Raw genomic sequence first — 13,326 nt, 5'->3', positions numbered from 1 at the left:
TTTTTAAATAGGGACGTTACATTTGCAGTTTTACAATCTGTTGGCACCTCCCCCGAATCCAGGGATTTTTGGTAAATTGCAACCAATGCATCCACTATCCCTGCTGCTACTTCTCTTAAGACTCTAGGATGCAAGCCATCAGGTCCAGGGGATTTATCCGCTTTAGTCCCATTATTTTACTGAGCACTGCCTCCTTAGTGATTGTGATTGTGTCAGTCTTGGTTCATTGGTAGGAGCAGCATCAAGAATGTGGAACCCTCGGGAACGAGGCCGTTTCGGATTCTGGGCTTTTCCAGACTTTCGATCGTCTTTCTGACGTCATGAATCTGGTTTGGGTATTTCCGGATTTCGTAATGTCAGAAAATGGCGGGGGAGGGGGTCCCCGGCGAGGAGCTATTCGGGCCATTACACCCCGTCGATGAGGTCGTCGGGGGAGGCCCCGCCGCCAATGAAGTGTTCTGGCGGGCGGGCACCATCGCAGAGGAGGTGTTGGGGCGGGCCGATGAGGAGGCCCCGAGATAAGGGCAGCAGCGGCGAGCGGGGTGGGGCGAGGCAAAGCCCAAGGTTGGGCAGCAGCGGAGCCCCGAGGTCAGCGGGTCCGGATTCCGAACATTTTACGGAATCCGGACAAACCTGCCACCGATTGGTCCGGATTCCGGAACTCCGAATTTTCGACGCTGCACCTGTAGCATTGTCATCTCTGAGTTAGATGCTCATGATCTCAGTCCCCAATCTAGGCTAACACTTCAGTGCAGTACTGGGGGAGCGCTGCACTGTCGGAGGTGGCCGTCTCTCAAATGAGACGTTAACCTGAGGCCCACTCAGGTGGAGGTAAAAGATCCCATAAAAGAAAGAAAGACATGGATTTATATAGCGCCTTTCATGACCACCGGACGTCTCAAAGCGCTATTCGAAGAGCAGGGGAGTTCTCCTGGTGTCCTGGCCAATGTTTTACCCCTCAACTAATATCGCTAAAACAGATTAAATTATAATTTATTTCATTTCTATTTGAGACCTTTCTATGAGCAGATTGGCTGCGTTTCCCTACATTACATGAGTGACTAAATTTCAAGTCTTTCATTGGCTGTAAAACGCTTTGGGACATCCTGAAGTCATGAATGCCGCTATATAAATGCAAGTTCTTTTTCCACATTACCCTTGGCCTGGCTCAGAATAAGACTCCCTGCTTTACAACTGTGACATTTCCATTTTACAGTCCAGCTGTCCTTGCAGCCGCTCTGAGTGAGAGTGCCCACTAGCCACTCGAAACTGGATCAGGCCTGACCAAACATATGCCCCCTGCAGCCAGCAGAAGGAGGAGACATGCATCCCAACAGTCCTGGCTGGATTCGATCCCAAGCTCCAAAGCGTTGTAACCCATTGCATTGGATTTGCATAACTCTTCAGGGGCATTGCTGAATGTGACTCCCTCTGTACTTTGCAACAAATCCTTTCCGCTCATTGCTCAACCTCCAGCAATAGTGAACATGAATGCAACTGGCAGGCTCAATAAATCGCATGATCTAATGAGATGCACTACTTCATTTGCCTGGGAGCATCCCTGTGTGTATGATCAACAAAATAAATAAAGGTACTTAAAAAAAAAAATTAAGAACTCTAATGCAATTTCATCAAATGATCTGTGGAATAATAACTCTCTCTCCAAGCAACTTCAATTCTTTCGAAAGAGTGCTGAGGGTACATAGAAACATAGAAAATAGGTGCAGGAGTAGGCCATTTGGCCCATTCAGTACGATCATGGCTGTACGATCAAATACTACATAGTACGTGCAGCACAGAAGCAGGCCATTCGGCCCAATAGGTCCTTGCTGTTTATGCTCCACACGAGCCTCCTCCCTCCCAATGTGATGTCACTCGCTAACAGAAACTATCCAGGCTTTTCCAGGCATTGTACACTGACCCAGGATGACTTTGGGCCAGATATCTGGCTGAGACGCTAAGCTGCGATAGACTGGGCTTCAGATGTGAGGCTTTATCTCTGTAATCTGAAATGGTTCTTGCTTTCCATCAGAGCAAAGTATGGGACTTTGTTGCCTGTGGCTGTCGTTTCATGTTACACATTTCCTGTCGTTGTTTCAAGCTGCATCTGTCACACTCGGCCTCCACTGGCATGATAAATCTGTCAGTTTGGCTCAGCTGGTGGCAGTCTGAGTCAGGCGATGGTGAACTCCATGACCTGTGCACGTAATCTAGGCTAACGTTTCAGTTGCAGTACTACGGGAGTGCTGCATTGTCAGAGCACTCCTCCAGGCGAGGCATTAAATCAAATCCACCCTCCCCCCCCCCCCCCGCCCGCCCACCCACCTCCATCTCTATGTTCAGGTAGTTGGTGCTTGCTAGGATCAGATCGATTGATGTTGCACCTTCAGGCAGGCTGAACCCGCCCCCCCGCCGCCCCCCCCCCCACCCTCTTCCTGCAGTTTGTCATGCAGAGTGTATATGATGAGCTAACAGTAAGAAGGTTGAAAGAGGATGGGATGTGCAGAAGCCCTGTGCGACGTCTCCTCCAGCGTTGGCACTCACTACGACCATGACACCTCCCCTGCCTCTGATGGCCAGCACATTTTCTTCCTTGGGGGTGGGGAGGTGCAGGCAGGCTCATCCTGCTCCGGTAGAAGCGTCCTGTCTCAAGGTATGTGCAACCTTTTCCTGCAAGAAAGCAGGGAATTTACCAGTGACGGTCCTGTGAGGAGTTTAGAGAATGTGCTTGTTACGGTTGACTAGTTGGTATACAGTGTGTAAGATGTGGGATGTGGGGAAGTGAGGGTTGCAGTAGTGGTGTGTATGCAATTATGAGGAGAAGGAGATGTAGTGAGGTGTGGTGCAGTGATTGCAGAGAGTGAAGGGAAGTAGGGGAGGGGTGTATTATGAATAGTGAGGCTGGAGGTGGTGGAGGTGCAAACAGAGAATAAGAGAGCAATATTCTTACCTTGTCAACTCTGGTGAGGTCATTAAACTTTTCGTGGCATTACAGCAACATTCTGGGAACTAAGCTCTTGGCATTGGCCTCCTCTGCGACCTCATCCCACTAGAGGGGTGGGATGAGTGGGTGGGGAACAGGATCTCCTTCCTCCTATCTACCACCTAGCTCCGGGCCTCCAGCGTGACATCGAAGAATCTGATTGCCCTATCTGGAGCTCTTGCGGCCATTTTAGCCCTTTGAAAAGGTTTCCTCCTATCTGCTGCCAGCCAGATTCCAACTCCCCTTTAAGGCTGTCCGTTGCATCAGAGACACCCGATTTCTGTCCCACCTAACACGAGTGCAACCAGTGAATAGCGCAGGTAGTGTTGGCTGCACTCCTGACTCGTTATACTGAGGTCCCTGCACCATTAGCGTGTGCAGCCTGGGATCCCGTGAAGAGGAGCTTGTAGTGTGCACTCCGCCCCTTGAGAGACTATTTTCAGGCTCAATGGAATTTCTAAGCCACGATGTATCCACAGCTAGTTAATGTTTAGACCTCTAACGTTACGTCACCCTCTGATGTTGGGCTACCATGAAGTCTGCACTACAGAGGCTGAACTACAAGTCATAGTCAACATCTTCACTGAGGCATACGAAAATATGGGCCTTACATTAAACATCCGTAAGACAAAGGTCCTCCACCAGTCTGTCCTCGCCGCACAGCACTGCCCCCCAGTCATCAAGATCCATGGCGCGGCCCTGAACAATGTGGACCATTTTCCATATCTCGGGAGCCTCTTATCAAAGGCAGATATTGACGACGAGATCCAACACCGCCTCCAGTGCGCCAGTGCAGCCTTCGGCCACCTGAGGAAGAGAGTGTTCGAAGATCAGGCCCTCAAATCTGTAGTAATACCCGCTGTAGTAATACCCACCCTCCTGTATGGCTCAGAGACATGGACCATATACAGTAGTCACCTCAAATTGCTGGAGAAATACCACCAACGATGTCTCCGCAAGATCCTGCAAATCCCCTAGGAGGACAGACGCACTAACATTAGCGTCCTCGACCAGGCCAACATCCCCAGTATTGAAGCACTGACCACACTCGATCAGCTCTGCTGGGCAGGCCACATTGTTCCCATGCCTGACACAAGACTCCCAAAGCAAGCGCTCTACTCGGAACTCCTTCACGGCAAACGAGCCAAAGTTGGGCAGAGGAAACGTTTCAAAGCCTCCTTGATAAAATGCAACATCCCCGCCGACACCTGGGAGTCCCTGGCCAAAGACTGCCCTAAGTGGAGGAAGTGCATCCGGGAGGGCACTGAGCACCTCGAGTCTCATCGCCGAGAGCATGCAGAAAACAAGCGCAGGCAGCGGAGAGAGCGTGCGGGAAAACCTGTCCCACCCACCCTTTCCCTCAACGACTATCTGTTCCACCTGTGACAGGGACTGTGGTTCTCATATTGGACTGTTCAGTCACCTAAGAACTCATTTTTAGAGTGGAAGCAAGTCTCCTCGATTCCAAGGAACTGCCTATATGATGATGATGTCACCTCATCCACAATTTTCAAAATATGCCTTGTTCTTAGAAAGACATGGGGATCATCAAAGTGGGATCTGTCTTATCCCAGGCAGAATCAGGGAAGGGGTCGATTGTCACATCAGGTCTGAGTATCACATCAATATCTGAGTCTGTGTGGCTCAGAGACAATGGAGTAGACCTGAAGCCTCAGGCATCGGCCAGACGGAATGCGCCAGACTGCCCTCCGATCATGCCGACGGAAGGCACCAACGTTACCCGACAAACTTCAAATCCCACAGTGCGCAGGCTTGCTTGTTTTTTTGAGGCAACGTGCATTGTTGGATCCTTGAAACTCAAAGGAATTGTAGTTTACTGTTTCACCAAAAAGGTGAACACAAATTGAGGAGCTCTCAACATTGGGCAGCAGGGGTTGTCCCGGCTGTCCAGAGAATTTCTGGACCTTTGAGTTGTACTCGCAGCATAAATGGAAATTTGGCTAAAAATAGGCAAACTCCATCTCTCACACAGACCAGTAAAGTGGACTAAAAATGAAATTTATATCGCACCCCTTAGCACATCCTTAGAATGTCACAAGACTCTCTACAGTCAACGAATGGCCTGATGAACGGTTTAATAGAGAGCTGCCACTAGAGAAAGAAAGACTTACATTTATATAGCCCCTTTCATGACCCCAGGACACCCCTAAGCGCTTTAGAGCCAATTAAGTACTTTTGAAGTGTAGTCACTGTTGTAATGTAGGAAACACCGCAGCCAATTTTAACACAACACGGTCCCTAAATAGCAATGTGATAATGACCAGATTATTTATTTTAGCGATGTATGTTGAGGGATAAATTTTGGCCATGAAACTGGGGAGAACTCCCTGCTCTTCTTCAAACTAGTGCCATGGTATCTTTTACATCCACCTAAGAGAGTAGACAGGGCCTCGGTTTAACATCTCATCCAATAGAAGAAGTAAGAAAGACACTGGGAATCACAGGCTCAACAGTAATCAGCTCGATCACCAGCGCATTGTGGCTGCAGTATGTTTGATCTACAGGATGCACTGCAGAGACTCACCAAGATGAGTTTGACAGCATATCCCTCCCCTGCGGCCTCTACAGCTGAGAAGGACAAGAGCCTCAAGAAAACCATCGCCCCCAAGTTCCCCTCCAAGTCACACATCATCCCAACTTAGACATATATCTCTGTTCTTCATCGTCACGAGGTCAATATGTTGAAATTTCCTACCTAACACTATCATGAAAGCACCATTACCACAAGGACCTGTAGCGTTTCAAGAAGAAGACCCAGCTCCACCTTGTCAGGGCAATAAATGTGACCTTTCTAACACTGCCCACATCCTGAGAACAATTTTATAAATCTCATAGTAGATCCCATATCTTGAAGAGAGAGGGTGACCGATCATAATCGCATGCAGATTGTAGGAGCATTGATAGCATGATCACAAGCAAGGGAGTTTAGTCCGTTTTTCCCCTGGGCTAAGTAACTAATCCTAATCCTGCTGTCTGTGCATCTACTAGAATGTTCTCACAGGCTTTCTAAAGACTTCACGTTCATTAGGAGTTTCTTGGTTACAAGCAAGAAATTCATCGTTAAATTTTTGCGAGGTGCTGACAGAAACTAGCCTTTGCAGGAACATAAAATGCTGCAGGAAACAGACCAAATCTGCCACAATTCTTGAATTTATATAGCGCCTTTCACGACCACCGGATGTCTCAAAGCGCTTTACAGCTAATAAAGTACTTTTGGAGTGTAGTCATTGTTGTAATGGTTGCTTAGCATTGCTGGGGTCACTGTGAGGGCGTGTGTAGACACTGTTGCAGGAGCTGTTCACTGAGATAAATTTAATGCATATTGCTCACTTATAAGGTTCCTGAAACCCCTGGCAGTGCCTTTATGTTCAAATTCTGCTCTAATGTTAATGATTTCCGTCATTGTTAGTAGTTAGGCTTTTGTGGCCTTCTGGGCCTCAGTTATAAATAGCAGGAATTAATCTGTCAAAATATTATTTTTGTGCAGCTAAAAGCTTGCCAAAACCAACAGTCAATCATAATTATTTGAGAAATGATTTTATATTAATTTATTCAATTTCCCTAAAAAACATTCAGTCTGTTATACTGCGTTCAGTCTGTACCCTGCAGCATCTGCAAATGATAAATGTCTCCCATTTCTTTACAGACAGATCATACCCTAAAGGGGAAGAGATTGTATTAAGCTATCTTGAAGTCTAATGAATTGAACATGCTTTTAATATATAAATTACATACATAAGGATAGACTTCAAATAGTGTGCTATGGCTGCATTTTTTTCTCCGCTGCCTAAGGTCAGAATATTAGAAAAATGTGAAACGGAATCAAATATCAGAGATGGTGCAACTTGATCACCTAATGAGCCTAAGGAAACCTGTTCTTATTTTTTGGGTCTCCCGTGGGAAACTGTTGCTTTAACAAAATTTTATTTTTTCAATGCATAACAGACATCTTTAAAGCATTTATTTAAGCCTGTAATCACACCCCCTACCACCAGCCCTCCCCCCCTCCCACACTGAGAACTAGGGTTCCTGCTTTGTGGGCAGGTGTCATGGGGATCCAGTAACAGTGGCCACCTCCCAGTAGCTGTATGTCAAGCCTTGTGTGTTTGGAAGTGGGTGGGGTGGGGAAGGGGCCACGAAGGAGGGACCGTGTTGCGAGTTTAAGAGCACTGGGCCGCAAATCCCCCTGACGAATTGCCGTTCTGTTTTACTCAGTGTAATAAACGTTCAGTGGGGGAGTGACAGCCAGAGAATTGATTGACTCGAAAGTTCAGAAGTTGAAGCCCGTTCTCTCACAGCCAGACAGATGTTCAAACCAACTGTTACACTTCAAATAAGAAAACCCTCTGATATTATACACTTCGCCATGACCCCGTAGATCACCTGAACAAAGTCTCTCCTACTGAGTACGAATGGAGAAGATTCGGGAATCTTTAAGGGCTGGATTTTAGGCTTTTCTGTTTCCGGGCCAAAATGGAGGCGGAGCGGGAAAGTTAGCGGCCGGGAATAGTTTGCGCCTCAGTAGGTAAGTTTGGGCAGCTGGGCCCTGAGTCAGGGGGCGCAGCGCGAAGGGAGGCGTTGTACACTTCGCTTGGTGCAAGAATGGGAAACTCCCGAGCTAAAGAGCCGGGCCGGGAGCGCCCCGAGAGAGGCCTGGGGGGTGGGGGGGAGGAGGGGGGGAGAGAAGGAGGGATCTAAAAAAACCAACAAAATATTCCTAAAACATTGCCCATACCACCGCAACACAAATCACACAAACATTTAAAACAAGAAATACTCGCACTGAACTTTACAGCACGTTGCCACCTTCTGCGCGTTGTTCCCAGGCGGCCATTGTGGGCGCAAATCCGGGTGGACGGATCAGGCAAAACTCGCGGCGGTGTCGCAACCAGGGGCATTGTTCTTCCCGGCGGTCCTGCTCAGCACCGCCGCAGAACCCGAACTGAGGATCGCGACGGGGGGCTGGAACCTCACCGCCACTGTTCGCGCCGCTCCGAGGCGAAACCCGGAGCCCAAAGAAAATCCAGCCCCAGAAATATGGGGCCCAAGTTTCCACGCGATAAAAAACAGGCGCCCCTCCGAGCTGAGTGTCCGTTTTTCGCGCCTAAAACGGCGCCGGAAAAAAAACCTCACAATTCTGGAGCGCCCTGCAGCTCCTTGTCTGTTTGGCGTGGCGCCCAGGGGGGGCGGAGCCTACACTCGTGCCGATTTTGTAAGTGGGAGGGGGCGGGTACTATTTAAATTAGTTTTTTTCCTGCCGGCAACCCTGCGCGTGCGCGTTGGAGCGTTCGCGCACGCGCAGCGTGAAGGAAACATTGGCACACGGCCATTTTTGTAGTTCTTTGTAGTTGTTTAATTTTTGAACATTTTTTAATAAAAGCACATTGCCATCAGCACATCAGCACTGTCTCCTCCCCCCCCCCCCCCCGCGGGAAGAACAGGCGCCTCCTCCCCCCCTCCACCCCCCACAGGAAGAACGGGCGCCTCCTCCCCCCCCCCCCCCCCCCCGGTGGGAAGAACGGGCGCCTCAGGCTGACTGCAGCATTCTCCGTGCCTGAAGCACTTTCAGACAGGTAGGAAGATGGTTTATTTAATCTTTTCTTATAAATGTTTATTCAGGTTGGATTTATTTGTATAATATTTGTAGAAGTATAAATAAGGATTTATTGTAGAATTTAATGAGTTCCCTTCCCCCCCCCCTCCCCCCCAACCTCGTTCTGGACGCCTAATTTGTAACCTGCGCCTGATTTTTTAATGTGTAGAACAGGTTTTTTTCAGTTCTACAAAAATCTTCACTTGCTCCATTCTAAGTTAGTTTGGAGTACGTTTTCACTGTGAAACTTTGAAGAAAAGTTTCTGTTCCAAAGTAGAACTGTTCTACCTGACTAGAACTGCAGAAAAAAAAATGTGGAGAATTGCGATTTCTAAGATAGTCCGTTCTCCACCAGTTGCTCCTAAAAATCAGGCGCAAATCATGTGGAAACTTGGGCCAATGGTTTCTAAACAAATACACATTATCATAAAACGTGCCATCTGTAACTGCCAACCTCTCTCGCTGTCGCAGCCTTCCCTCACTCTATCTCAGTGACACTGTGGTCACTTGACCTCTGACCTCTCCTAGCTTTGTTGCTCCAAAGCTCCACACACAACATGCTGCATGTTTTCATCCTGCGTTCTCACTGTGTTGAAATCAAGGGTCTGCTGTTGTGATTCATTCTCTGCCAGGACCGCAACACTCCTTACCTCCCTTAGTTATTCTTGCTTCCACTAACCTACAAAGATTCTAAAAGCCAAGCTCGCTGTCACCTGCTCACTGGGTCTTGATTTAGCTCCTCATCTCTCCAATACTTTTCAACCTTGCTGGGGTTCTCCATCTGGTTTTTCAATTTAACAAAAAAGTAGACTGGCCACGTTACATAAATGGTTACATTATTATATAATTGTGCTCTCTTTTTCTCTCTCCCTCCTCTCTCTCTCTCTTTATACTCCCACAAAATGGCAGGGTGGTGGGAAACATCAGAATGCATCCCTGAACAGCATTCCATCTCTGCCCAACCCAGATTTGCCGGAAAAATCAGTGAGGATAAGGGAAGCCGAGGTGTCTGGCTGTTGACAGGTTATGCAGACAGTGGTAACATCACACCTCAACCTAATCCTTTCTTCATCTTACATCCACACATGAGCACCCTCATTAGACAGCACTCAGAGGCAGGAATTCCGACCCATTTTACGTTCCCTTCCCTATTCAGGAACACTGAGGACCAACTGCAAGAAAGAACTTGCATTTATATAATCCCCGGGGCATCCCAAAAAGCAATCAATTACTGTTGAATTGTAGTCATTGTTGTTATGTAGGCCAGCATGGCAACAACTTTGCGCACAGTAAGGTTCCACAAACAGCAATTGAGATAATAACCAATGTATCTGTTTTTGGTGGTGTTGGTTGAGGGATACCTGAGGAGATCACCCTTGCTCTTCCTCAATGCTACCATAGGATCTTTTACACCCACCAGAACAGGCAGATGGGTCCTCAGTTTAACATCTCATTCAAAAGATGGCCCCTCTGACAACACAGCTCTCCTTCAGTAATATACTGAAATGTGAGCCTAGACTGTGTGTTCAAGTTCCTGGAATAGGGCTTGAGCCCACAACCAAGAGGTCAGAATGCTTTCCGTTGGCCAGTATAGTGCCTATGCTGTTGTCCTGATTCAAATGATGGTGGTCTTTCTTTAAATATTGCACATCAATTCGTTCACTGTCACAACCCCACATATGCTCAAAAGTTTATTTCAAACTTGTAAAACTCATCAAATGCCAGATCTAGAGATTTCTATATAAATTCTTCCCCTGAGGTTTATTGGGAGTCTGGTCATATGATAGGACAGTGTTGCTCTGTGTAATTGCTAAGAAGTACTATAGGCAAAGCCAAAAAGAGAAGTTGCAGATCTACCCTTCCATCATTCCCATCCTTCATTCTCACCATCCTCCATTCTCACCATCCTTCCATCATTCCCATCCTTCCACATGGACCCATGCTTCGGTCCACACTACTTACTATGCCACCTACATTTTGTCATTGGCAACAATATATATATACAGTAAATGGGGGGATCAGGGGAGGGGCATCAGTAAATGGGGGGATAGGGGAGGAGCACCAGTATATGGGGGGGGAGTATAGGGGGAGGGGCACCAGTAAATGGGGGGGATAGGGGGAGGGGCATCAGTAAATGGGGATGGGGAGGGGCATCGGTAAATTGGGGAAAGGAGAGGGGCACCAGTAAATGGGGGATTGGGGAGGGACACCAGTAAATGGGGGATAGGGGAGGGGCTCTCTCTTGTGTTATCTTAGTAATTACTAAAAACAGTGACTAGTTGAGGCCCCAGCACAGATCCTTGTGGGACACCACAAGTCCCAACCTTCCAATTCAAGTACATACTCCTTATCCGCACTCTCTGTCTTCTACCATCTAACCAATCTCCTAACCGGGTCAATAATTTGCTTTCAGTTCAATGAGCTTTAATTTTAGTTAACAATCTCTTATGTGGAACCTTCTGGAAGTCCATATAAACTACATCCACAGACATTCCCTCATCTAGTTACTTCCTCAAAAGGTTCAGTTAGGTTTGTAAGTCATGACCTATCTGTTACAAATCCATGTTGGCTCTCTCTAATCAGCTCATATTTCTCTTAAGTGCTCAGTCACTTTGTCCTTAATATACAACCCATGATGGATTGCAACACAGGTAAGTGTAAAATCCATTTTGAACCAAAAATGGATAGATCTGAGTATTTTTTTTAAATAGTAAAATGCTGGGCACAGCGGTGGTCCAAATAGATATAGGGGTGCATGTTCACAGACCAATACAATACAGTGATACAAAAAATAATCCAAAAGGCTAATGGAATGTTAGCCTTTATGTCTCGAGCTCTAGAATATGGAGGGGGGACGTTTTCCTATAGCAATACAAAGCCCTGGTTAGAACACATCTGGAGTACTGTGTACAGTTCTGGGCACCACTCCTTAGAAAGGATATATTGGCCTTGGAAGGAGTGCAGTGCAGATTCACCAGAACATTACCAGGGCACCAAGACTTAAACTTATGAGAGAATACATAAGCCAGGCTTGTATTCCCTGGAAAATAGATGGTTAAGGGGTGATTAGATTGAGGTTTTTAGGATTTTGAAAGGAATGGAAAGGGTGGATAGCGAGAAACGTTTTCTGCTGGAGAGGGAGTCTAGAACATTAAAATCAGAGCCAGGTCATTCAGGAGAGAAGTTAGGAAATACTTCTTTTCACAAAGGGTGGTAGAAGTGTGGAACTCTTTCCCACAAAAAGCAGTAGAAGCTAGCTAATCATTTTAAATCTGAGATTGATAGATTTTTACCAACCAAGGGTATTAAGGGATATGGAGCCACGATGCATAAATGGAGTTAGGATACAGATCAGCCATGATCTCACTGAGTAGCGGAACAGGCTCAAGGCATTGAATGACTTACTCCTGTTCTGATGTTCTTATGTTCATTCACACTCACTCTGCAATTAACGTCCACCTTCCAACCACTCCCATCCTTCCAACCACTCCCACCCTTCCAACCACTCCCATCCTTCCATTCACTCCCATCCTTACATTTGCTCCCAATCCTTCCAATCACATCCATCCCTTCACTCAGCCACATACTTCCACTCAGCCTGGAGCACACAAACAAAAATGATCTTTGTGTGATAATTGTGGTTAGCAGACAGACGCACTCAGCCCCAAGGCACAAACATAAGTCTGTTGGATAAAATTCACAACAACAACAACAACAACTACTTGTATTTATGTAGCGCCTTTAATGTAATGAAATGTCCCAAGGCACTTCACAGGAGTATTCCGAGACCAAAAATTTGACACATAAGGAGAAATTAGGGCAGGTGAGCAAAAGCTTGTTCAAACAGGTAGGTTTTAAGGAGCGTCTTGAAGGAGGAAAGCGAGGTAGTGAGGCAGAGAGGTTTAGGGAGGGAGTTCCAGAGCTTAGGGCCTAGGCAACAGAAGACACGTCCGCCAATGGTTGAGCGATTATAACCAGAGATGCTCAGGAGGGCAGAATTAGAGGAGCGCAGACATCTCGGGGGGCGGTGGGGAGGTTGTGGGGCCGGAGGAGGTTACAGAGATATGAAGGGGCGAGGCCATGGAGGGATTTGAAAACAAGGATGAGAATTTTGAAATCGAGGCACAGCTTAACCAAGAGCAAATGTAGGTCAGCGAGCACAGGGGTGATGGATGAGCAAGACTTAATATGAGTTAGGACATGGGCAGCCAAGTTTTGGATCTCCTCTAGTTTAGGTAGGGTAGAATGTGGGAGGCCAACCAGGAGTGCGTTGGAGTAGTCAAGTCTAGAGGTAATGGCATGGATGAGGGCTTCAGCAGCGGATGAGCTGAGGCAAGGGCGGAGACGGGCGAAGTTACAGAGGTGGAAATAGGCGGTCTTAATTATGCTACGGATATGTGGTCGAAAGTTTATTTTGGGGTCAAATATGACACCAAGGTCGCGCTGAGAACCGGTATTTGCAAGGCCACTTCGAGTGAGTGCTCACATCGTATGCACCCGGAGAGGCCGTCATTTTAGGCCCATTATCTTTTCTTCTACCCTTTTCAATCTTGGTGCATTACTGGCCTAGACCCGCAGAAAGGACATCCGTGGGACAGAGATGGGCTATCTGCTCAACTCTTGTCCAGCAAAAATGTCCTTCAAACTCTTACGCCTGGTAAAAGCAGATGGATAGCCTACATTTGGCAGTGTAAGAGTTTTAAAAGCCTGTCCATTAAGGTAAGTTTAT

General features: G+C 47.2%; 1 protein-coding gene across 1 annotated transcript in view; it reads left to right on the top strand.

Annotated features, from left to right (window-relative positions):
- robo3 (roundabout, axon guidance receptor, homolog 3 (Drosophila)) overlaps nucleotides 1–1,284 on the top strand; it is a 332,776-nt gene extending 331,492 nt beyond the window's left edge. Inside the window, exon 29 of the mRNA XM_070892823.1 lies at nucleotides 1,217–1,284. Within this exon, the coding sequence (XP_070748924.1) occupies nucleotides 1,217–1,246 (30 nt within the window). The 3' untranslated portion in view covers nucleotides 1,247–1,284. The remainder of the gene's footprint in view (nucleotides 1–1,216) is intronic.
- The last annotated feature ends 12,042 nt before the right edge of the window (nucleotides 1,285–13,326 follow it).

The sequence above is a fragment of the Pristiophorus japonicus genome, chromosome 11 (assembly GCF_044704955.1).
Source record: "Pristiophorus japonicus isolate sPriJap1 chromosome 11, sPriJap1.hap1, whole genome shotgun sequence".
NCBI classification, from domain to species: domain Eukaryota; kingdom Metazoa; phylum Chordata; class Chondrichthyes; family Pristiophoridae; genus Pristiophorus; species Pristiophorus japonicus.
The sequence above is the reverse complement of the archived record's forward strand: the minus strand, read 5'-3'. Positions and strand labels throughout refer to the sequence as shown.